A 25,475-nucleotide genomic window follows, 5' to 3' on the forward strand; every position below is an offset into this window, starting at 1 on the left:
AAAACCTGGCCTGTGTTTTCTATCAATTTGGGTTTGCAAATCAGCTAAATCAGTGAATTTTGTGTATTTATTTTAAAATCTTTAAATTTTGACACAACGCTGGAAATAGAGGGGCTTGACTTCCAGCACACTATAACCCAGTGACTTAAAAGAAAAGGGAAATGTTCTGTCTTGCAATTTAAAGCGTAAACTGTTTACAGAGGTGCCACCTAGTCATCTTTCTCAGTTGTTTTGTTACAACAAAATCAAAAAAGTGAAATCTTGTCATGATGTCCTTTCAGCTATTAATTTGATTCTTGTACCACATTCCTCCTGCAGTAAACATCATCATACTATTTACTTGCCTAATTGCTTGCTGCATGCTAACTTTCTTCATTCCTTTCACAAACATACCCAAATCTCTTAAAATATCAATGTACAAATATTTATAAAATATTGTAATTTTCTATTTTTATGACAAAAATTAAGTATTTCACACTTGCCCACATTATACTCCATCTGCCACTGTATTCCCTCACTCACTTAACTTTCTTGTCCATGTTACTATGTCTCTTCATCTGAGTCATTACTGTAGATTTTAAATAGTTGAGCTTCAGCACTGTCTGTTGTAGCGTACTACTATTAACTACCTGAAAAGTTGAAAATGCCTTATTTGTGCCCACTCTCTGCTTCCTGAGGCCAGATAGTCCAGGACCTGAATTGCTAGGAGCAAAACCAGATTGGGCAATCTTTCAGCAGCCATGCCAGATAGGACTTTCAGGACAGGTCAAGCACAAACCATCCTCACAGATAAAGGCAAGCAAGGACAAGCACGGAGTTGCCCTGGAAAATGAGACTGGATTCTGTCTTGGAGTACGGCGAGCAGACTTGCCAGAGCCTCGGGTTCCTGCTATCACCATGTATGGAGAATCGGGGGGTGCATGCCCTTCATGCACTGAAGGATGGACGGCAATGGCAACCCAAGCATCTTCCATATATGGCATTGGGGATCCCAGTGGACGCTGTGACCTTGATCTGGAAGATCGATTAGCTGAGGGCCACAGAATATGCTGGAAAGATGTTGCACTAAGGGATATGGAGAGACACCTGCGGCAATTCTCTCAGTGAAGACTCTACCTGGCCTTACAGTGGAGCTCTGACAAGCTGGACAGAGAGAGGGAGAGAGACAGCGAAAGAGAGAGGGAAGACGACCATGTGCAAGACCAACCTTGAACAAATTAATTAGAGTCAACTATACAGCCTGGTCAAGATTAATTGCATGGGTACTACCTGGTCCTCGTGTGGCAGCAGTATTTTAGGTAAAGATTGTGACAAACACTTAATGTTGTGATTGGTAGAAAAATTAATGTAAGATTTGAGAAATTTATAGCGAAAGAGCAGGCTTTTAGATGATATTCAACCATACGCAGCCTCTTGTATCTTTATGTATTTTGCAAATAAAATTGAGTTGACCCTTTTGTTCATCTCACAAGTATAGTATCCCGAATAAAATGCGTTTACATAGGAACTAGCCAAAGCGTCCAAAGCACAGACTACACTGTCTCTAACTGAATCTTCCATCTAGGTTGCACCTTCTCAAATGCCTTTTGAAAATCCAGGTATACTAAATCTATTGGTTTCCCTTATAATATCCTCAAATCTTCCAATTACTTTTTCAAAAATAGGAAGAGTGAGGGGTGACATAATTGAAGTATATAAAATCCTGAATGGTCTTGAATCAGTGGACAATGAAAGGATGATTCCTCAGGTTGGTGAGTTGAGAGCCAAAGAATTGTTAAAATTTGGGGTAGTCCTTTTTTTTAGTATTGAGATGAAGGCAATTTTGTTTTCTCTAAGAAGGTTGCGAAGTGTGGCTTTTGAACTCTTTTCCACAGAAAGCAGAGTAATTGAATATTTTTAAGGCAGAAAATAATGGATGCACTGGTGGTAATCCTTAAAGAATTCTTAGATTGTGGAAAAGTACCAGACAATTGGAAAACTGCCAACCCTTACATAAAGCAAGAAGGAGGTAGAAAATAAGTAACTATAGGCCAGTTAACTTAACTTCTGCTCGTGCAAAAATGGTGGAGTCTATTATAAAGTACGTAGCAGCAAAACAATTAGAAATAATAATGTGATCCTGCAGAGTCAGTATGGCCTTATGAAGGTCAGATCATGCCTGACAAATTTGCTGTAATTTTTTTGAGATAACAAGCATGATAGATAAAGGGGAAGCAGCGGATGCAATATATTTGGGTTTTCAGACGTGTTTGAAGGACACATTAGATTATATGGTAAGATAAGAACCTGTGAAGTTGGAGATAGTGTATTAGCATAAATAGAGGATTGGCTAATTAATGGAAGACAGAGAGTTAGAATAAGGGAAGCATTTTCAGATAGGAACATATAACTAGTGGAGTGTCACAGGGATCAGTGCTAGGTCACAATTATTTATAGACAGATTAAGTGAGGAGGTTAAAAACTGGGTATATGGAATATAATGTGTGAACATATGCATTTTGGCAGGAATAGAAGAGCTGGATATTATTTAAATGGAAGAACACTACAGAAACAAAGGGATTTTGGAATTCTCAACCATGAATCACAAAAAGCTGATGGGTAACAGGGAAGGAAAATGGAACGTTGGCCTTTATTTCAAAGGGAATGGAGTTTAAAAGTAAGGAGGTTTTGCTCAAACTATACAAGGCACTAGTCAGACCACCGCTGGAATACCGTAAACAGTTTTGTGCCCATTCTCCAGGCAAAGATATATTGGCATTAGAGGCAGTCTAGAGAAGGTTCACTAGTTCAATCACAAGTACGGAAGGATGCTTTTTTAAATTCATTTCTGGGTTGTGGGCATGGCTGGCTGGCCAGCATTTATTGCCCATCCCTAATTGCCCTTGAGAAGGTGTGGGTGAGCTGCCTCCTTGAACTGCTGCAGTCCACCTGCTGTGGGTTGACTCACAATTCCCTTAGGGAGAGAATTCCAGGATTTTGACCCAGCGACATATTGATATAATTCCAAGTCAGGATGATGGGTGGCTTAGAGGGGAACTTGCAGGTGGTGGTCGTCCCATATATCTGCTGCCCTTTTCTGAGGGAAGGTTGAGTGAGTTGAGCCTGTATTCATTGAAATATAAGTGACTGAGAGGTGATCTTATTGAAAATGCTAAGGGGATTTGACATGGTGGATGTGAAAATGTTGTTTCCTCTGGTGGGAGAATCTAAGATTAAAGGGTATAATCTCAGAACAAGGGGTCACACATTTCAGACATAGATGAGGAGGAATTCATTTACTCAACAGGTAGTGAATCTGTCAAATTCTTTACTGCAGAGGGCTGATGAGGCTGGAGTCATTGAGTATTTTCAAGGCTGAGATAGACAGAATTTCAATAAGTAAAGGAATCAACAGTTATAAGGAAGAGACAGGAAAGTGTGGTTAAGGATTATCAGATCAGCTATGATCTCATTGAATAGTGGAGCAAACCCGATGGACAAAATGACCTACACCTGTTCCTACATGCTTATAGGTCTTACAGGTGGGTGGAGAGCAAAGAAATCGAAGATCATTGGGGGAAAATGGGAATGAGGACTGTGCAATAAAAATCAACATTGATCTTATTGAATTGCAGAGCAAGTTCCAGGCGCTGAATGGTCTATTTCTACTCCTTTTTCATATGTTCGCATGTCCCTTTAACACAAAGATAAGGAGGATTTTTTTCCTCCCTCAAAGGCATGTTATTCTTTGAAATTCATGATTGTGATATTGTGTTTATGCAGAACTGAATGAAACAGAATTTTGAAGCACAAGCTGGTAACAGGATATGGCGGCAGGCAGGAAAGTGGAATTAGGGATGGATGGGATGTATGGTCTACACCTGCTTCAATTTGTTATCATCTAGATACAGGAAAACTAAAACCTATTAATCTACAAAATTTTTCATTGAAATATTCTTGTCTACTTTAAAAGTGATCACTCTGAATTTTATTAAATTTACACAATTTTCTAAAATTGCTGTTAAAACTCTGCAAAATACACAACCCTAGATTATTATTTCCTTGGAACTGGGTGACAATGCTGTTTTGCCTCAGGTCTATCTATTGTTAATCATTTCACAAGCACTCCACTATGGGCAATTAGCACAGCCAATACAATATCAGCACTTATTGACTGTATACATATATCAAGAAGTCAGTTTTTGCAAGCATTGAGTTGAAAGCCCTAGGAGTTCATCCATATATTCCCAGTTAACCTTTTTGGGAGGCGTGACTCAGATATGCTTTAAACTTGTCTGTCTCTGAACACTTTGCTAAGATTAAAGAAGATATTGTATTAAACAATTACTAGCCTGAGGACCAGGGAAACCTTCTCCTTTGGGCCCAGGTGGTCCAGGCAATCCAGTAGCTCCACGATATCCCTGAAAGTCATTAAAGGAATGACAGGTATTAGCCAAATAGTCACAAAATAATTGGGCTTAAATAAAAATAAAACAAGGAGTGTTAAGAAACCCACAGTATCCAATAAAATCTCGCAAACATACTTTTCTAGCTTTGTTAGAGGTAATATTGCAAACAGGCAACATGCTGTTGAAAGATTGTAGGTCACGATGGCCGAATTCAGCCTGGTATGTTTAGCTTTGGATCTTCCTTAACTTTTGTCATACATGCCTTCCTCTTGGCTTACACTAAATTACAGTACATCAGTTCAGTATTGCAAAGAGCTGTTAATCTCTCTGATCTAAGTGAATGAAAATTTCACAACCTTTCTCATCTAACATTTAATGCAAACAAGAACATATAACAGTACAGCACGAGAATAGGTTCTTTGGCCCACCATGTCTGTGCCAACCATGATGTCATCTTAAACTAATGCCTTCTGCCTGCACATAGCCCATGTCCCTCCATTCCCTGCCTGATCATGTGTCTGTCTAAATGTCTCTTAAATGTTACTATCGTTTCTGCTTCCATCGCCTCCCCGGCAGCATGTTCCAGACACCTACCACCCTCTACACAAAAAACTTCCCTTGCACATCTCTTTTAAACATCCCCCCCTCTCACCTTAAAACCATGCCCCCTAATTTTTGACATTTCCACCCTGGGAAAAGACTCTGACTACCCACTGTATCCGTGCCTCTCATAACTTTATATATTTCTATCAAGTCACCCCCTCAGCCTCTGACGCTCAAGTGAAAATAATGTGGTGTTAACCTTATCTAAAAGATGCTGAAGCTACACACAGAGACAGACTCTATCTATTTGTACTAGTCATGGACACCTTGAATGTCTGAGTTGGCTTTTAGTAATTTTCCAAATTGCTGTTGCAGGCAGATTCAAAAAAAATGTTGTTTGTTATAAAATTGTGTTTTGAACATAAAATCCACGTTTTAACACAGCCTGTTCTGCTGGGATTCCCGATAACTCTGTCTCTTACAGAGCCTGCTGAGTACCCCCTTAACATGTTTATTCCTCAGCTACTTCTCCTATTTATTTTCATTACACACCATGACAAAGATGCAACAATTCATACAGAGCAAGGGTTTAAAGCTGATTATCCACCAAATGTTGCAAAGCAATTATTCTTTGAATTTAAAAGACCGTCTAGCACTTCTTTTACCATCCATTTAAGGATCAATCAGACCAAGTATTATTCCTTCAGAGTACTGTATGCTTCCAATTCCTGTATTGACTCAGGGGAACAAGACCTTAATATTGGAATTTCTAATCCATCTTCTTCTCTACTTTAAATTCAGTCTCACCAGTAAACATCAGCAGGTTGGGGGTTGAAAGTAAATGAGGCCATTGAACAGGCACAGGAATTCCAAGCATATGGTTAACCTGTGACCTTGTATTATGATTCAGGTGGCAGGGAAGTTTGTGATGCCTGTAATTTGAAAAGATAGCAGCCCGAGGGTCAGCTTTGAAAGACAACAGCTACGTCAATGCAACATTCTCAAAAATGGAGTGTTAGTTTTGATTTTGTGCTTAAGTCTCAACTACGCCACTGTTGAGATAGTAAGAACTGCAGATGCTGGAGTCAGAGATAACACAGTGTGGAGCTGGAAGAACACAGTAGGCCAGGCAGCATCAGAGGAGCAGGAAAGTTGACGTTTCGGGTCGGGACTCTTCTCAAAATGTCAGCTTTCCTGCTCCTCTGATGCTGCCTGGCCTGCTGTGTTCCTCCTGTAGCATGTTGTGTTATCTAAGCCACTGTTGAGGCACGTTTTGCAGGCTGCAAGCCACAAGGTCTGAACGGCTTGCAGTCAGTCCAAGGCGAAAAAGATAACATCGATGGCAGTTCCCTGGAGTTGGTGGTTGCACACATGTTCTACTGGAAAGGACTTTGTTGAGGATTTCAATGGGCCGGTGTATGGAAAGACCGATAGATGTGCAAAAGCAGCTGCTTGATGTATTGCATCTGTGCCAGAAAACCTACTGTTGGGTGCATGGCAGAGACTGGCTTCAACTTGGGGCTGAACTTTGATCAAGTCTTGGAATGCATCCTTTGTAACATGGAAGTGATGGCCAACAATTGTGGACCCTACCAGGATACAGATTCTGTTGGCCAATATCTGCTTCTATTACAGCACAAGCATAAAACATTGCTGCAAATATGTTTTTTTCCTCTTTATTCACTCACAGGATGAGGGTATCACTGGCTAGGCCAGCACTTATTGCCCAGAGGGCAGTTAAGAATTAACTGTATTGCTGTGGCTCTGGAGTCACATTAGGCCAGCAGTTTCCTTCCCTAAAGGATGTTAGTGAACCAGATGGGTTTTTCCTGACAATTGACTCACAGTCATCATTAGATTCTTAATTCCAGATATTTATTGAACTCAAATTCCACCAACTGCCATGGCGGGATTTAAACCTGAGTCCCCAGAATGTTAGCTGGGTCTCTGGATTAACAGTCCAGTGATAATACCACTGGGCCATCACCTATCCCTTCACAGTTCATTTGTTTTAGCATATAACTTTTTGCTTTAGGAAATTAATGTTTACACTGAAGGAAACTGAAGGAAAACCAAATTTAAAACTGGTAAGCATCTGATGTGAATGGAACTTAAATAAGCTGGAAAGTTCTTACACTTTATATTTAGAACATAAGAGCTAATGTCACAAAACAATGAGTAGAAGAACTTAAACAATACATGAGATGACTGAAAACAAAATCTGAAAATGGCAACTGAGAAGGGAATTTCAGTAAGGAAACTGACACCCCCAATTTCTAAGGAGGTAAACACCGAATCTGAAGTTTAGAAAAAAAATCTTTTGGGCAGACTGAAACTGGCCAGAATTTGTGTGTTTTCTTCCACCCATGATCGATGTATTTTAAATGTAAGGAATTATTGTTTTCATGACCTCAGAGTCAGTATCTCAATTTAAATAAGTCTCAGCAGCAAGCTTTTTGTGAGTTCTAAAGCAAAGAGGTTAGTTATTGGTTCAGAGATAGTAGGAACTGCAGATGCTGGAGAATCTGCAATAACAAGGTGTAGAGCTGGATGAACACAGCAGGCCAAGCAGCATCAGAGGAGCAGGGAAGCTGACGTTTTGGGCCTAGACCCTCCTTCAGAAAAATTTTCTGAAGCTCTACATCTTGTTATCTCAGCTTATTTATTGGCACATGCTTATCCCAGATGTTTAAAGTGCAACATTTCACACAGTCTATCTCCATATAAACACTGGATATAGATAAAGATAAAGATAAAACAATACAATCACAATTTATGATTGTCTCCGTAATTCATTCATTGTAGATTCTTGGATGAATTGATGCCTAAGCGAAATGCAAACCTTATAAAGCAGTTGATCCTTAGTAAGAAGGGAAGCTTCCTGTTGTCAAATTTCCTGGAAGTTAGTTCTCAGATGACTTGTACAAGTTTTAAGTCTGTTGTTGTCCAAAAAGGTTTGATGTATTGATTACTCATCTTGTATTGTTGGTTGACAGTTTGAAATTCTAGTTTGAATGAGGGGCTACAGGATCCATTCATTTTGGTTTGACAAACATTGAGTTTCAATGGTTCTATTGTTACTGGTGAAATAGAAAGGCAAACTGGCTGGAATGTTAAAGTACTTTTGCTGATGACACGTCCTTAAATAAAAGGATGTATGAATTTACCAGATGGCTGTGAATGTTCATATTTAATTAGGTATTTGCTTGAGATTTGGGGCCTTTTGACTCTCTGGTGCTCAGAATGCCAAGATCATATGATTTGCAATGGGCATTTTAATTGGCAATTTATGTTTAGAATATTAAAACATTGTCTGAAAATTTACAATATACTGGAACATGACAGGACAGAGCCATCCAAGCTTAGTTGCCTCTACCAATTAGAGTCCACTTGCCTACAAATCAGATGCTCCTCTCAGATGGTATAAATGTTGGTTTTCCCCTTGAATTGGTATTCTTGAAAAGTGTCCTGATGAGTACAAGACAAAAGGCTTTGATAAGATGTGTCATGTTTCAGCAATACTCAAGTCCTGTAACATCAAAGAACTTTTAAAATGTGGAAACATGGTTAACATTGGGCAGATTTATTGCCCACTCTATTTCTGCCAGTTTTGGATTTTAAAATTACTGAACTGATGTGAATAAAAGTCCTGTGAATCCTGCTTTTGTTTTAACCTGTGACTGAGTGAGGAATCTACTACAACTGCCCTGGCAGTTAAAATAAATATGGAAGCTCTCAGATGCAGTCCAGATGTTTCAATACACTTCAGATTTAGGATCATGATTATCATTGGCACTCACCTTCCTCCCTGCCTGCTTGAAACCTCCTGGGGATTAAAATGTAGTCAGGAATTCAAAATGTAGTACCAGAGGTGCTTTTAAGAAGCTAAGATTAAATCAAATGTAAAGGAAAAGTGTTTCTAAGGGCTAATGGTTAACACAACTACTTCAGTTACCTTGGGTCCTACTAATCCAACTCCTGGGTTACCAATGGAACCTTGAGGTCCTGGTGGCCCTCGGTCACCCTGTAACGCAAACATACAATGTTAATTTAATAATCATTTTAAAATGAAATAGTTTGGTGCTGATTTCATGGCTTTAAGTTGGAAGCCTATATTTATCTTGTCAGAAGGTATCTGTCCTGCTTTAGCTCCAATAGCAATGCATCAAATGATATTTACTACAATTGCCATCAGTGAGATCACAATTCCCTAAAGAGAAACAGAATTTGCTCACTAAACACAGGAACTGTATCAGTACATTTTGAAAAACACCATATGCAACCAGAATATGCTAGTGTTTTGTTCTCACAGTCAGGGTATTTCACTACATGTACACATTGTTTTATTTCCTCAAGCTGTTCTTAATCACTGTATTGATTTTGAGTTGCTTTAGGATTGCCAATTAACAGGCCATCTATTTTGCTTACTTTTCAATGTTTGATCTTTTCAAAAGGCACAATCAACTATGTTACTATCAGTAAGCATGTTTACAATGGTTCAGCCAACTCCTTGTGTGAGTCCTGCTTTTTTTAAACATTCATGGGAACTGGGCTTCACTGGCAAGGTCAGCATTTGTTGTCTCAGTGGCTTGCAAGGCCATGGCAGTTAAGAATCAATTTGGTGTTTGGAGTCACATATAGGCCAGACTCAGTAAGGATTTTATATTTCCTTCCCTAAAGGGCATTAGTGCACTAAATTGGTACGGTAGAACAATGAATGACAGTTTCACACACATCATAATTGAGACTAGCTTCCAGTTCCAGAAGAGTACATTACTACTTTCTTTATGAATTGAATTTAAATTCCACCAGATTCCACAGCAGGATTTTGAATCTATGTCCCTAGAACATTAACCAGAGCTTCTGGATTACTAGTCCAGTGACATTGTCATTGCACCACCAGATCCCCCATAAAATAATGAAAGAATGTTGTGTGAATAACTCAATAAATCTGTAATCCTTATTTTAAATCACTGAATCAATGCTGTGATGTTTAATACTGTACGGGGACATAAATAAAACTATTTTTGGGGTTAAGAGAAGCAGAAGGCAGAAAACTTTTCTCATGACACCTTTCACATCTCCAGGATGTCCCAAAGTACTTCAGAGATGATGAATTGCTTTTGAACTACATTTATGTAAGCAAACAAAGCAGCCAATTTATACACACAATGTTTCCACAGGCAGCTGGCTCCTTTGAAACAGCCTTCCTTCTGCAGCAGTAGGTTGTGAGGTCAAACCCTGTTGATGAATCTCAGCAGATAAAATAATTTTTTAAAAAATAATTCAAGGGTTTTGGGCAACACTGGCTGGGCCAGCATTTATTGCTCACACCGGTTGCACTGAAGAAGGTGATGATAAGCTGCCTTCCTGAACTGGTGCTGTCCATTTAGTGTAGGTACACCCACAATATTGTTATGGAGGGAGTTCCAGAATTTTAACTCAGTGACTCTGAAGGAACAGTGATTTATTCCAAGTCAGGATGATGAGTGGTTTGGAAGAGAACCTACAAATGGGACCTAAAACCTACATTTTTTCTGAAGAAGGGTCCAGACCCGAAATGTTAGCTTTCCTGCTCCTCTGATGCTGCCTGGCCTGCTGTGTTCCTCCAGCTCCACACCTTGTTATCTGCAAATGGTGGTGTTCTCATGCATTTGCTGTCCTTGCTCTTCTAGATTGTAGTGGCTGTGGATTTGAAAGGTGCTGTCTATGGAACCTTAGTGTATATTTACAATGCATCTCGTAGACGATACACACTGCTGCTACTTATGGTGTGTTGATGGTGGAATGAGAGAATATTTATGGATTTGGGGCCAATCAAGCAGACTGTTTTGCCCTCATTAGTGTCATGCTTCATGAATGTTGTTGGAACTGCACTTGTCCGTGTAAGTGGGCAGTGTTCTATCACACTCATGTCTTGTGCCTTGCAGATGGTGGACAAACTTTGAGGAGTCAGAAAATGAGGTATTTACCATAGGATTCCTAGTCTTTTACCTGTCCTTGTAGCCACAGTATTTAAATGGATAACACAGAAAATGCTGGAGAAACTCAGCAGGTCTGGCAACATCAGTGGAGAAAGAAACAGAATTAATGCTTCCAATCTGATATGGCTCTTCTTCATAACTCCAGCAGTTTCTGTGTTTGCTTCAGATTTCCAGAATTCCCAGCCTTTGGCTTTTACTTTTATGGCCAATCCAAGTTCAGATTCTGGTCAATGATAACCCCAGGATGTTGATAGTTAGACAGCCAATATTAAAGATTCTACATTCTCAGAAATGCCCTGATTTTAGACTGTACATCTGCCAGTTCAGGTGACAGTTAAAGAACCCATGGCAGTTTTTCAAAGAAGAACAAAGATTCTTGACAGCGCAATTCTTCAGCTAATTCTAGTTAATCCTACATTAGATGGTCATTCATCCCATTGCTATTTGTGGGATCTTATTTGTGCTTGAAGCCAACAGTGTTACCTGCAACACTGAGGTTCCACTCTGGAGTATCTTGGGATGTGAGTGTCTACACATACACAGTTTGCTTTCTCCTTACCTCTAAGTTATACATTGCAACTCCGCTAGGAATGTAAATAAATTTTATTTACATCTGTACATAGTTGATTTCAAATACATCTATCTAGTGCAGTGTCTGAGACCTTTCTCTTCATCTGCTCCTTTTAGACAAGGGTCTTCTCATCTACTGATGTCAGGGTCATGTGATCAGTTAGATCATCATCATCATCATTTACATGAATTTCATTATACTACACTTAATGTGCATAACTTGACTGCTGCCTTTGCTTATACACAGTGACTAAAACATCAGTTAGGCCACAACTGGAGTACTGAATGCGGTCGCGATATTATAGGAAAGATGTGACTGTACCAGACAGGGTGCAGAGGAGATTTACCAGGATTTTGGAGGCTCTGAGCTATGAGAAAAATATTGGATAGACAGGGTTTGTTTTCAATGGAGCAGTGAATGTTGAAAGGGGATCTGACAGATATTTATAAGATTATGAAGGCTAAAGATAGGGTGGACAAGAAGGTACTTTTTCCATTAATAGAGAGGTCAATTACCAGGGGGCTTAGATTTGAGAAGTATAAGGTTAAAGAGGTGAATTCATGACAGAACTAGATATTAAGCAATCACATGGCAGACAACAATCACTCACATAAACTTGCTGCCATCTCTGACTAAATTATTAACATTAACACAATACCGACTTTGTACAACTTCCTCATTTCCATTCTAATTCATGCCTTTCACTCCCAGATGTCCTTCAAATGTGTTGCAGGGCCCAGAATGGAGGAAGCTAAGGAGTCCTCAGGAGCTGTGGCATACTCTCAGGAAGTGTATCCTGAGAATACACTTTTATATAATTCATGCACTTCTTCCACCAGTTCAGATACACATAAATTGATGAGGCCTCCAAGGTAGGCAACTGGATTGTCACACAGTGACTGGGATTCTAGTGGGTGGCCACTGGCCAGAAAGTTAGGGACAGCCTGACTTCAGCTGATTCTGCAAACACAACCAGAAATTTTGTGCATCAGGTAAATAACTGATTGCACTTGGGCTGTGTGTCTTTTTAAAGAACAAGTTCCCATCTCCAGCAGCTGATGGCCTGTTTAAGAGGCCCCCGCTTTTCTGTCCTGGCAGTGCTGCCAGGAGAGGTGGTCAATATTGGAACTGCAACCAGCCAAGAATAGCATCATTGAGGTCAGTAGGGTCAAGTTGCTAGGGTTACAGGCAGGGTCTGGGGAGGTAGGGTGGGGAATTGGTAGTTGCTGAGGGCAGGGATAATGTGTTTGATTAAGAGAACCCCTGTACACCTTAGCCATACCTGCGTCTTCTTTCCATATGGAATGCCCTTTCCCACAAGCAGACTTTAAGAGAATTCATCAGACAGTTCCTGTCTTAGGCCACTCCAAACTCTGCTCAGCTGGAACCACATCTCAGCCTCGGGCATTACTGACCCTTGGAGAGACATTGGGTGAGTCCATCTTTACTATGGCATCTCAGACCGTTATATTGGTGCCCACCTCCTTAGAGAATCATGTATGGTGGGCAACTAAGTGCATGGCACTGCTCCTCAGGAAAGTGTGCGCTTTTGAGAGCAACAATAGTAAAAATGCACATGGAAAGGGGACACTGCTCAAAGCACTCTCACCCCTCCACCCTTTGCCCATCCCGGCAAGTCACAGTTGTATCCCGTGCAGATGGAAGAGATTGCTCCTGATCAATTGTAGGTGGCATAGTCTTTCATGAGGTTCTCAAAAACACCAAAGCTCAGAGATCCCACAGTCAGAGCTCCCTCTGGTTATGCTGAAGCCACAGAGGTAGTACCATGTAGAAGGACAAAGTAAAGGAAGACTAATACTTTGTATCTTCACGCAGGGTGTCACTTTATTGAATAAAAGTGTTTCGTGCATCATAAACTTTATTTGAGGCCTTAATTGTCCAATCATCCCCATTTTGCCTCTCAGCTGCCAAGTGTGCATCACTTGAGGAAAATACTATGAGTAAATTAGAAAGTGACACCAAGCACCTCTTGCTCAGAAGTTGCAGTGCAGATATTATTTTCCTCTTCCTCCAGCCTCAGTCTTCACTCCAGCACTATGCTGTACCATGTAAAGCTGACCATTATCATTCGGTACATCCTTGCTGGTGCACACCAAGATCTGTTGAGGTATTTAAATCACATCTGGTGCAGCCCATGATTGCTTGATGACCATTCTCAAGCTCATGTGACTTCTGTTGTGGTTTTCCTTTGGATCTGAGGTAGGTCAGGCGTCATCAGCAGCATCTTTTCAGAAGCCATCCACTGAGTCTGCTCAGCTATTGGTAGAAATCTGGTTAGCGTAAATGACAAACCCTGCAAATGTCACTAGCTGATACCCGAAATTAGCTGGAGTTAAAGAAATTAAGGCCCGTGGTGGCTTTAACTGGCAGTGCCAATGCATGCTTAACTGGTCCAAGTGTTGGGAGGTTTTGTTCGAGGAGCTTGCAGATAGAAAGCTAAAATGTAGGAGTTAAGGAACATAGGAACAACAGTAGCCCTTCCAGCCATTCAATAAGAGTATAGCTGACCTGCAACCTTACTTCATATACCTGACAATGGTCCAATTTGCTTAACATCTTTGGTTGACAAAAACCTACCAAACTCAAATTCAAATTGAACAACTGGTCTAGAGTCAATTACTGTTTGTGGAAGAGAGTTCAAAACTACTATCATGCTTTGTGTTCCCTAAAGCTGAATTTTGCCTGGGCAGCAGTAGCCCTGAATGTTCAGGGGTAGCTCAGCCATGGTTGTTTTTGGGCCCTGACCTGATTCTGTAGTAATCAGATACTGACTGCCAGGTGTCAGAACTGTCTTTAATGGACAACATGCCCCTACAAGTGAGGACGTTACCTGACCGAAGTAGCATTAGGCTTGCTGCTCCGTGACCAATAAAAGGCAATCCCCATTTATGGGATTTTCTGAAGAAGGGTCCCGACCCGAAACGTCAGCTTTCTTGCTCCTCTGATGCTGCCTGGTCTGCTGTGTTCCTCCAGCTCCTCACTGTGTTACCCCATTTATGGGGGCTGGTTTTGGTGAGGGAAAGGTGGATATTTCAGTCAGGGTGAACTTTGCTATCTGAGGAAATCTCTATGAGCTATATTCAGGGCCCGCTGAACCCACAGAGAGGATCTGAGGTTTTACCAGGCAGCCTCCAATTGTGATGAAGGACATCTGCTGTTGATAGAATGCCACTAGGGCAGGAAAAAGCGTTTATTTGGCCAATTACGGGCTTCCAACCTTCAATGGCCTCTGGATGGAAAGGTCACCCTCAAATTCTTCTGAAATGGCTTACGGCTGGGATTGTGGCAGAGAACCAGAACAGAGTCTGCCTTCGCTAAATTGTGAGCTAACCCCCAATCTAGTCAATGAATTTTTAAAATCATAAAGTGAATCTAGTCACTACAGAGCACTGCAAATGTGCTATTGAGAATAAACCAGGGAAAACATTCAGCCTTACATATTAAAAAGGTGAACTATTCACAGTTGTGGATACAAAAGAATAGAATTTGTAATCTTGTATGAGATGTAGAGTTAAGTCTCCCATCCTTAGTGCATTATTAGGAGATGCAAATATTTGGATATACCTTTCCAAATCTCTTCAAAAACATAAAAACGTTTGTGAGCACATCTTGGCAGGGTAGCTATAAGTTCAGACTATGATAGGTTTCATTTAAAACTAAGGGACATTCTACCAAATATTGCATCAATATTAATGATTCTGACCCCCTAGTGTTACCATTGTCTACATATCCCTCCTCCAATGTTCGGAAAGTGCCAGATCTGCGATTGTGCTTCCAGAGCCAAGATGGAAAGGTCATGGGCTAAGTGTGTGCTATTTAATATATGCACTCCAGATGGGTAAGGCAAGATCCAGGACCACACAAGCAGAAAATACACCAAAAATATTTTTTGTCTGGGGACAGTATTGAGGAGAGACTTAGACAGTCATAGGGGTTTTACAGCACTGAAAGTGGCTCTTCAGTACATCGTGTCCGCACTGGTCATCTAGCTCTAATTATTCCAATCCCACTTTCCAGCACTTGCCCATGGCCTTATATGCTATGGCATCTCAAGTGCTTATCTAAGTAGTTCTTAAATGTCCTAAGAGTTCCTGCCTCTATCACCTTGTAGGCAATGAGCTTCAGATCCTCACCACTCTCAGGGTGAAACAATCTTTCCTCAATACCCTTCTAAACCTCCCGCCCTTTATCTTAAAACTGTGTCCCTGGTTACTTACTCCTCTACTAAAGGGCAAAAATTCTCCCTATCTACCTGACTATGCCCCTCATGACTTTGTACATCTCAATCAGTTCCCTCCTCAGCCTTCTCTGCTCTCAGGAAAACATCGCCAGCCTAGCTAGTCTCTCATCATAGCTTAATCACTCCAGCCCAAGTCATATCCTGGTGAATCTCTTCTGCGGCGTCTCTCGTGTAATCACATCCTTCCTATAGAGTTGCAACCAGAACTGCAAACTGTATTCTAGCTGTGGCCTAACTAACATCATATACCTTCTCCTCCTTGCTCCTGCATTCAGCATCTCGACTAATAAACCAAGAATCCCATATGCCTACTTAACCACCTTATCTACCTGTCCTGCAGCCTTTGAACATCTTAAGGTCCTACCACCTACGTGAACCCCCTTGCCTTGTTCGTTCTACCAAAATGAATCACCTCACATTTTTCAGGATTTCCTTGGCTACCTGTCTTCATTTCACTCTCCCATTTTCTATTCCTTTCAAATTTATGAATGTGATAAATAATAGTTACAGTTTTAGGGATTAGCTCATAATTGTCAGTTATTATTGCTGCCTGTTTAGCAGCTGCAACCCTTTGGTCCTCAGCATGAGTTCTTAAAATGGAATGTAGTGAATTTTTAAATTGCCCTGAGAAAATAATCTCTCTAAGACCTTTATATACGGTTTCGCCCTCAAATGCTCTCATTCACCTGTCAAAATTATTTTCCTTAACCCTTTCAAATTCAATATTGGTTTGCCCAGGCTGTTCATTAAATTTCAAAACCTTTACCTATATGCCTCAGGCACTAACTCATATTGCACCAATACAGCCTTCTTTGCTGCATCACAATCCCAGGAAACCTTCTTTGACAGTGAAGCATACATTTCCTGTGCTTTACCTGTCAACTTACATGGCAAGAATAATGTCCAGTCGTCTTACCCACTTCACTTGCCTAGTCATTTTCTCAAATGATATGAAGAATGCTTCCAATTCCTTTCCCTCAAATTTTGGTACTGCCAAAGCAAATTTAAAATTTCCTTACTGAAATTCAAATTATGGCTCAGATTATCCCCATCATAGCTTGTATCAGCATCTGATGTTTCCTGTTTCAAGCTATTTTAAGGCTGCATTCATATTCTCTCACTTTCTCTTCTCTCTGCGATTCCACCTTCCCCATCCTTTTATTTTCCTGCCATCTCTGGTTTCTTAACACTCTCCTGATGCTCAAGCTGCTTTAACTGAATATTACCTGATGCCAACATTTCCCTTTCTGAAATACTTGGCCCTTTTTGTACTTCCTCTAAACCCAAGTGCTATGCTGATACCTCAATTATGTCTGGCTTTTTAGCTCTGTTAGGCAATGCTATCTCCAGTTTACCCACCAAGTCAATCAACCTTTGTTTCAAAATTTCCTTCAAGACAACACTGTCCCTGCAGGAAATATTTTGCCATTTCCAGTGCCATGTCTAGGTACAGTAGAGATCCTGAGTGATTGCCTTCTTGTATTATTTACCAATAACACACCCAAATCATCATTATTTCACTTTCCAATGTAACCAAGTTCAATCTTGGACAAGGCTCTAAGCTTAATTACAACCCACAAGGGTAGCATGCAATGAATTGAGAACCCATTATTACTGGATTCATACCAAATTTTAAAGTGTTTTTTTTTCAAAGTATGCACAGTAGTGTGACTTTGGTTGATATAAGTCATGGACCAGTTTCTGTAATGAACAAGAAATATTACTGATATTAACACAACTAAAATGCTACACACACACACACACGCCAAAAGGATTTATTGTCCACATGCAGGAGATTCACCAGCGAGCCACACACTATCCTAACTTGTAGCTTTATTGCCAATTTTTTAACGGTGTTGGATCAAAACCTTGGAACTCCCTTCCTAACAGTTCTGTGAGTGCACCTACATCTCAAGGACTACAAACAACAGGTCATTGAAGTGGCTTATCATCATCTTTTCAATTGCAATTTGGAACATGCAATAAATGTTGGCCTAGCTAGCCATTCCTACATCCCATGTTCAAGTAAGGGCTCCACTCTTACTGGTTGCCATAAATTATGATTAGAACTAAAATTGCACTGATGACGTGGCAGTTTGATCCTTGATAGGCTAGTGAACAGAATTAGGAATGATTGGTCTTGGTTTGCAGTTATATGGCTGTTTCAAGTAAATATGAAATAATTTGACTCCTCATCAACATGGAAGTGATAACTGTGCGTGTTAGTTTTGAATATTGCTGAAAAGATAGAAGCATAAGACCCATTTGCTGAAAACAAAACAGTACTAGAAATACTTCCTCGTTTAACCATAATTTGCCTCATGTTTGTAATGACCTGATACTAGTGAAACAAATAATCTTGCTTCGTGATCTTTGGGATGTCCACATGTTCAAGCCTTATGTTAAACTTCTGGCACAGTTGGCAGAATTCCACAGTACAGGCATTAAGTCAATGGCAGATGAGGTTTTAAGGTGCCTGACTGAGATAGAGCAGATGACGGTGAATTTGAAACTGGTAATGTCCATGGGGGTGGCTGAAGCTGGTCCTAGGTCAGTGGAGGCTCAGGTACTAGCAGAGGAAGTTGACCTTTAGGGCCAAATCTAAGCAAAGACTCCCCATATGCCAATCCCATTAGCGCAGTGCAAAACAGTTAGCAGTATAACTTGGGTCTTTTGACTGAGAATTTCAATTTCCTGACATTAGTTTCTGACTGGTTACTTTAGTGCAATTTCACCCCATATCCCTTATTACAGGTGAAATTGCACTAAAATCATATTGAGACATTACTTAAGTTAATTCATATAAGAACTAAATTCAAACTGTGAGTTCAATCTGTTGACTTGAGATTTTAGGTTTTACTTTCAGATCTCAAAAAAATTTACAGAAACATTTTCCAAGTACCTTATTAGTTCCAAAGTTCTTAAAACGGAATTTAATTGAATTAATCCAGATTTCCTGGCAAACCATATGTTTGGAATTATTGTACTCTGTCAGTACCTGATAACATCATCCAATTTCATTACTTCTACCACCTAGAACAACAGGAGCAGCAGATAAGTGGGAAAAGGGTCACTTTTAAGTTACCTTCCAAGCCATATAACTCCTGACTGAAATAATCACTCTATCTTCACTGTCGCTGGGCCAAAGTCCTGGAACTCCCTACTTAAATGCACTATGGGTGTCCATCTACCACTAAGGTTGCAGTAATTCAAGAAGGGAGCTGACCATCACCTTCTGAAGGACAAGTTCAGAAATCACACAACACCGGGCACTAACACCTGAAGAAGGACTGAGGCTCCGAAAGCTTGTGTTTTCAAATAATCCTGTTGGACTATAACCTAGTGTCATGTGATTTCTGACCTTGTCCACCCTAGTCCAACACTGGCACCTCCACATCATTTCTCCAGGGTAATTAGGGATGGTCAATAAGTATTGGTCTAGCCAGTGACATGCACAATCGTTGGATGAATGAAAAAAAATCAATTTTAAAATTATAGGTTTTCATTTACCTTTGGTCCTGGAAATCCTTTTCCCACTGGCCCTGGTAAACCAACCTCACCACGGAGCCCAGGTTCTCCCTGAAATTGAAAAAAGTATATAAAATTATAGCGAGAAAGCAAGAACTGGAAATGCTGGAGTCAGAGATAACAAATGTGGAGCTGGAGGAACACAGCAGGTCAGGCAGCATCAGAGGAACAGGAAAGCTGACGTTTCCGGTCGGGACCTTTCTTCAGAAATTTCTGAAGAAGGGCCCCAACCTGAAACGTCAGCTCTCCTGTTCCTCCTATGCTGCCTGACTTGCTGTGTTCCTCCAGCTCCACACTTTGTTATCTGCAAAATTATGGTGTTCCTTGAAATTTGCATTGATTGATGTTATAAGACATATCTGGTATCAGACAGAATGTTCTCTGGATTGTCTCCAATACCATTATACCTTTTCTTAGGTGAGAGGCCGAAACTGTCCACAGTATTCCACTGTATTGTGGTCTGACTGATGGCTTGTATAGTAATACCTAAAATATTTTCATTTTCTGGTATTATACTCTCTGCATATACAGTTATCACTGTGGGTCTTGAGATTTTACAAATCTCGGAATGGGGTCACAGTTGGGGAAAAAGTTTGGGAAGCACTGCAGTAGGTCTTTTAGACAGTGCAGAAGAAGAAATCAAGTTAACTTTTTGTGTCTGTGATCTTCCGTTGGAACTAAGAAAATTTGGAAATATAACAGATTTTGAGTATGCGAGAGGAGAGGGTGGGAAAAAAACAAAAGTCGAGTGTTTTGATAGGATAGAGGGCAGAATGGATTAAACAGCCAACAGTGTTGCAGTACAAAGCCAAAGAGTGTAATAATGAGACAAGCAAAGAGACAAAAGATGTATCAAAATAAAATGTCAATGGCATGACAGTAGCCATTCAAATATGAAACAAAGGGATTCAGAAGGAAAAAAAACAAAAATGAAAGTAAATGGGATTAGACATTATGATTTAAAATTGTTTAAGCTATTGTTGAATTCAAATGTTTGTAAAATGCCCAGTTGAAAGAGAGGTGCTGATCTTTGAGCTTCATTAGAAGACTGTAGCAGTACCAGGATAACAAGTTCAGAATAGGATCAAGAGGGAAAATTAAAATGACAAGAGACAGAAAGCTCCAAGTCATGGCTGCTGACTGAGAGGTGTTCTGCAAAGCTATGTCCCAGTTTGCATTTGGTTTCCCCCGTGTAGAGTACCACATTGTGAACAGTGTATTGAATGGAAAGTACAAGTAAATCTCTGTTTCAATTGGAAGCAGTGTTTGTGGCATTTGATGCTAAGAATAAAGGAGTGAAAAAGGTTGGTGTTGCATCTTCTACATCTGCCATAGAATTGGGCTGTAAAGAATGACGGAGAAGTGTAGCAGGGTGTTATGAAGGGAACAATTCCATTGGAATGCTGAAAGGGGAAGACAGGGAAAGATGTGTCTGGTGGTGGTATCAAATTGGAGGTAGCAAAAATAGTAGAGTATGATCTACTGAATGCAGAGGCTGGCAGGGTACAAGATCGTGGCAAGAGGAAACTTATCATGATTCTGGAAGGGAGGGGAAGGAGTGAGAGCAGATATGTGGAACAGAATACTTAAAATGGATGGCCTCGTCAACAAGGGTGGGTTGAAATTGTTGATTGAGGAAAAATTGAAGACATATTGGAAATACTAGTATGGCACGCTACATCATCTAAATAGATGTGATGGAGGCAGTGAAAGTAGTTGAACCTTTTTATTGTATATTTCTGGAAGGGTAAACCAGAAACATGCCTGCAGTCTGGGACATGATCCACAGTGGATGACATCCTTCTGACAAGGGTACTCAGTTCTTTATTATCCCTGTGCCCAAAAGAGATCACAATCCAGATTGCTATGATGGATTCCTTTGATGGATCGCTGTTTGAAGTTCCCATGGCATAATTGCCAATGGCAGCCCTGAATTTCTGTCTGCTGCGATCTTTTGGCTGTTTAAGAAACACATGTTGTAATTAAAAGCTTCAACATGTCGGTAAGTAATTTGGTTGAATGGTAATTCGGTTTTCATAGCAATAATAATCTCTTTCTAGATGCTTGCCTCATCTGAAGCACTTTGCATTTCTCAACACTAAATTTCATCTCCTACATGCCTGCTCAATTTCCAAGTATTTTTAAATTTCCCTGTAGGTATGCTGGTTCAGCTTTGTGGTCTACTATCATCATCAACTTTATATCATGGAGCATCACAGAGTTTATACAGCATGGAAAGAGACCCTTCAGCCCATTGTGTCTGTACTGATCATCGAGCATCTATCTATTCTAATCCCATTTTCGAGCTCTTGGCCCAAAACCTTGTATGCTCTGGCATTTCAATGCTTGTCCAAAGACATCTTAAATGTCTTGAGGGTACATAATTTTCAAATTCAATGACTGTTCTTATGACTCATGCTTCCACATCTTTTGTAAAAATATTAAATAATAGAGGTCCCAAAGAAACCACTTTGAGACCCAGCTGAGGGCAATTTCCAAGATGATTGTTGTATTATTACCCTCAGGTTCCATTAATCACTGATTTCAAAACATAGTTCTACTGATTGCTCCTTTCTTTATTTAAGGTATCAACACTTCTAGAATAATTGTATCAAATGCCATACTTAATGTTAAATAGACAATGTCTCCTGCTTAATTAGGGTTAGTTGGATCAGTTGGTTGGATGGCTGGTTTGCGATATAAAGTAGCACCAACACCATGGGTTTAATTCCTGCTCCAGCTGAGATTATCAGAAAGGTTTCTCTTTCCCATTCTCTCCCCTTATCTGAGATTCAGTGACTGTCAGGTTAAACCACCACCTCTCTCTATTGAGAGACCAGCCCTATGGTCTGGTATAACTATGGTGACTTCACCTTTACTGCCTTAACTCTCTCAAAATCCTTTGTTATCCTATTAAAGAAAATGAGTAAGCTAAATTGGCAAGACCTTCCTTTTATGAACTCTTCTTTTGTTCTTCTTTCAGCTTTACCCATTTTTTTTGGGAGGTGGAGTTGACACATTGCTGAATGATTTCCCTTGCTCCTGTCAGTCATCCATTCATTTTCCAAGCCTGTCACCACTTGATCTTTCTATCAGTCTTGGGCCTTTCTCTTCTCCTTCTTTACAGTAGCACTACCCACTCACTCACCTCACCACAATTCCCCTCTCACTCCACAATAAATGATCATATCTTTTTAATCTTTTCTTGGTTACTTTGTTTGATATTACCACAATTTCCGCTGACCCCCTGATGTAATGGCTCCTGATTGTGTCTTTTCTTGTTATTCTCAGCATCTGCAACTTATTAGTGTCCAATCATTCTTCCTTTCTTCTTGGCATTGCCTAAGTTTCTATACTATATATGAGGCTGGTCTCACAACTGTGTTTTAGATTTTTTTTCAGTTTCAGTCATTTTTTAAAACCATGTAACATTTCACTGCCCTACGTTCCATTATTCTACTCAGACAGAATCTGTTGCTTAATTTTCAAACTCACATGGTTTTTCTTTATAATTTTATTTCAATCCAGATGTTCAATGACCTTATCTTTAACAGGGATTTCCATACCTTAACATACAATGGATATCAAACTCATTGTCCTGTAGTTTTCCAGGTCATTTTTCCTACTTTAGGAGTACATCTGCTTTTTTTCCAGTCCCCAAGTACCATTTTAGTATTCACTGATTTATGCAGGCTCTGTGCCAGACTTACTGCAAGATCCATTTTCTTACAAATCTCCATTGAGACTGATTACTTTTAAAGTGAAATTTGAACTTCTGTTTCATAGTTGAAAGAATAAAATGTTGAGATACCACATCTTAAACCTTCATTGTAGCAAGTGAATAGAAAAACTAACCATTAAAAATTATTCTGTTTTTGTGGATATATTTCATAGCATACTTTAAACTACAGAAATAAACATAGCTTTTTTTACTTAACACATAGCACACTCTTGATGGAATTATGAAACTGTCACACACAGTTCACAGTTGCTCCCAGATTCCTATTTTTTGCCTCCTTTTTAATTCCCCTGTGAGTAACTTTTATTCCCAGAACCACTTCTCAATGCGAGGGTTGCACTTAATACGCAAATCTTCCAGCTTTCCTTAACTCTTCATGAACTTAGTCTCCAACATGAATGTGAGCTCCTATCTGCCTTCTGTGTGGTAAATGAGAAAAACAACATTTTCTCTGCTTAAAGTGCAGGCCTTGCTGATCTCTTGCTCTACCTCTCAATTGATTACTGATAGCACAAGAAGAAACTGCAACCGTAGTAACATTCCTGGATTTATAGAGAAGCCTGTAACCTTATTTCAAAATGGCTTCCTCTACCCGCATCTCCATGGCAATGGGTAGCACATTAGCTCTGTATTTAAGCAGAAGTGCTAAAAAGTTATCTTTGACTTCAACTCCCTCTAATACAACTAAAAAACCTTCTCAGTGAGATAACAAGGTGTAGTGCTGGATGAACACAGCAGGCCAAGCAGCATCAGAGGAGCAGGAAGGCTGACATTTTGGGCCTAGACCCTTCTTCAGAACCGAAACGTCAGCCTTCCTGCTCCTCTGATGCTGCTTGGCCTGCTGTGTTCATCCAGCTCTACACCTTGTTATCTCAGATTCTCCAGCATCTGCAGTTCCTGCTATCTCTGAACCTTCTCAGTGAGTTTCTTTCAGGAAATACTTCAATTGTTCTTTAGACATCACAGATATGATAACTGCTCCTTTCAGTATCATTTTTCAATTCTATGATTAAGTTTCTCAGAGCTATGTAAGAGTACGTGTTCCTCTTTGTTCTTTTCCCTGCCCAAACTCCACTCAGCAACTAATCAGCATGACAACTACTGCTGCAATTATAGTGTTAATAGGCAGAGAGAACTGTAAACTAAACTAAAGAACATTGCGGGATATGCTTCTTGCTTTTCCACTCTCAAGTCAGAACATGGTACACCAGTTAGGCAATCCTACATTTCTTTTGTCAATCAGGATGCACCAGCTGAGTTGCAGATGTGCACAATCCTCCTCACCTGATATTCAAATATGGGCTTCTGATGTTTTATGCCAAGAACATATGTTCAATAACCAGTCATGGAAATGAGGCAAAACAGTGGTCACAATCAGCACCTTATCTTTCAATACCTTTTTAAAAATTAAAGATAATCCTAAAATCATTATCTAACTTCATGCTCTTAGGTGGAACCAACCCATCAGGTCACATAATGAAAATTCAGGTGAATATTTCAAATTATTTTCTAGCCATTTAAATTAATGATGTAACTATTATTCCTAAAGGGAATTTAATGTATAATCAGCTAACTAAAATAGAATATAGAAACATAGAAAATAGAAGCAGGAATAGACCATTCAACCCTTTTGGTCTGCTCCACCATTAAACATGATCAGAGCTGATCATCCACCTCAGTCCCCAGTTCCTGCTTTCTTCATATACCCTTTGACCCCTTTAGGCTTAAGAACTATATCTAAGTCCTTCATGAAAATATTCAATGTTTTGGCCTCAACTGCTTTCTGTGCCGGTGAATTCCATAGGCTCACCACTCTTTGGGTGAAGAAATTTCTCCTCATCTCAGTCCTAAAGAACATACCCCATTTCCTTAAACTGTGATCCCTGGCTCTGGACTCCCTGCTTATCAAGAACTTTTCTGATGAAGGGTCTAGGCCCGAAACGTCAACCTCTCTGCTCCTATGATGCTGCTTGGCCTGCAGTGTTCATCCAGCCCTGCACCTTGTTGTCTCGGATTCTCCAGCATCTGCAGTTCCTACTATCTCTGATTCAACTCTATCCTGTTTAGTCCTGTTAGCATGGATATTATTGTAACCGTATATTAATTCCATTTGTTTTTCAAATGATTAAGGATAAATTCAAAGTAAAGGAAATCACCTTAGCGCCAGCAGGTCCAGTTGGTCCAGGATGTCCAAAAAAGCCACTGGGTCCCCTTTTACCAGGCTCCCCCTGAAAAATAGCAAGACAGCCCCAGACTGATGCACTTTTTCAGTTACAAATACAAGTTCAGATTGGAATATTTACCCATCAGCTCAGCTGAAATCAGAATAACTATTTCTCAACCTTGTTGCCACTCCTTGCTGAAATAGCTACATTTGTATTTCACAATGTGCCCTTCAAACATTTCTGTTATATCAGCTTAGTAGGTTGTGAGGACAAACCTCTCACATCATGCATCCACC

The 25,475-nt window shown here is 40.1% G+C and overlaps 1 protein-coding gene across 1 annotated transcript in view; it reads right to left on the reverse strand.

The window, feature by feature from the left end:
• Positions 1–25,475, reverse strand: part of col28a1a (collagen, type XXVIII, alpha 1a) — a 209,970-nt gene that overhangs the window by 51,366 nt on the left and 133,129 nt on the right. The window contains exons 21-24 of the mRNA XM_048613944.1: positions 25,171–25,242; positions 19,258–19,326; positions 8,887–8,955; positions 4,332–4,400 (exon numbers count right to left, since the gene is read on the reverse strand). Of these exons, the coding sequence (XP_048469901.1) occupies positions 4,332–4,400; positions 8,887–8,955; positions 19,258–19,326; positions 25,171–25,242 (279 nt within the window). The remainder of the gene's footprint in view (positions 1–4,331; positions 4,401–8,886; positions 8,956–19,257; positions 19,327–25,170; positions 25,243–25,475) is intronic.

Source organism: Rhincodon typus, chromosome 2, assembly GCF_021869965.1.
Source record: "Rhincodon typus isolate 14 chromosome 2, sRhiTyp1.1, whole genome shotgun sequence".
In the NCBI taxonomy this organism is placed as follows: Eukaryota; Metazoa; Chordata; class Chondrichthyes; order Orectolobiformes; family Rhincodontidae; genus Rhincodon; species Rhincodon typus.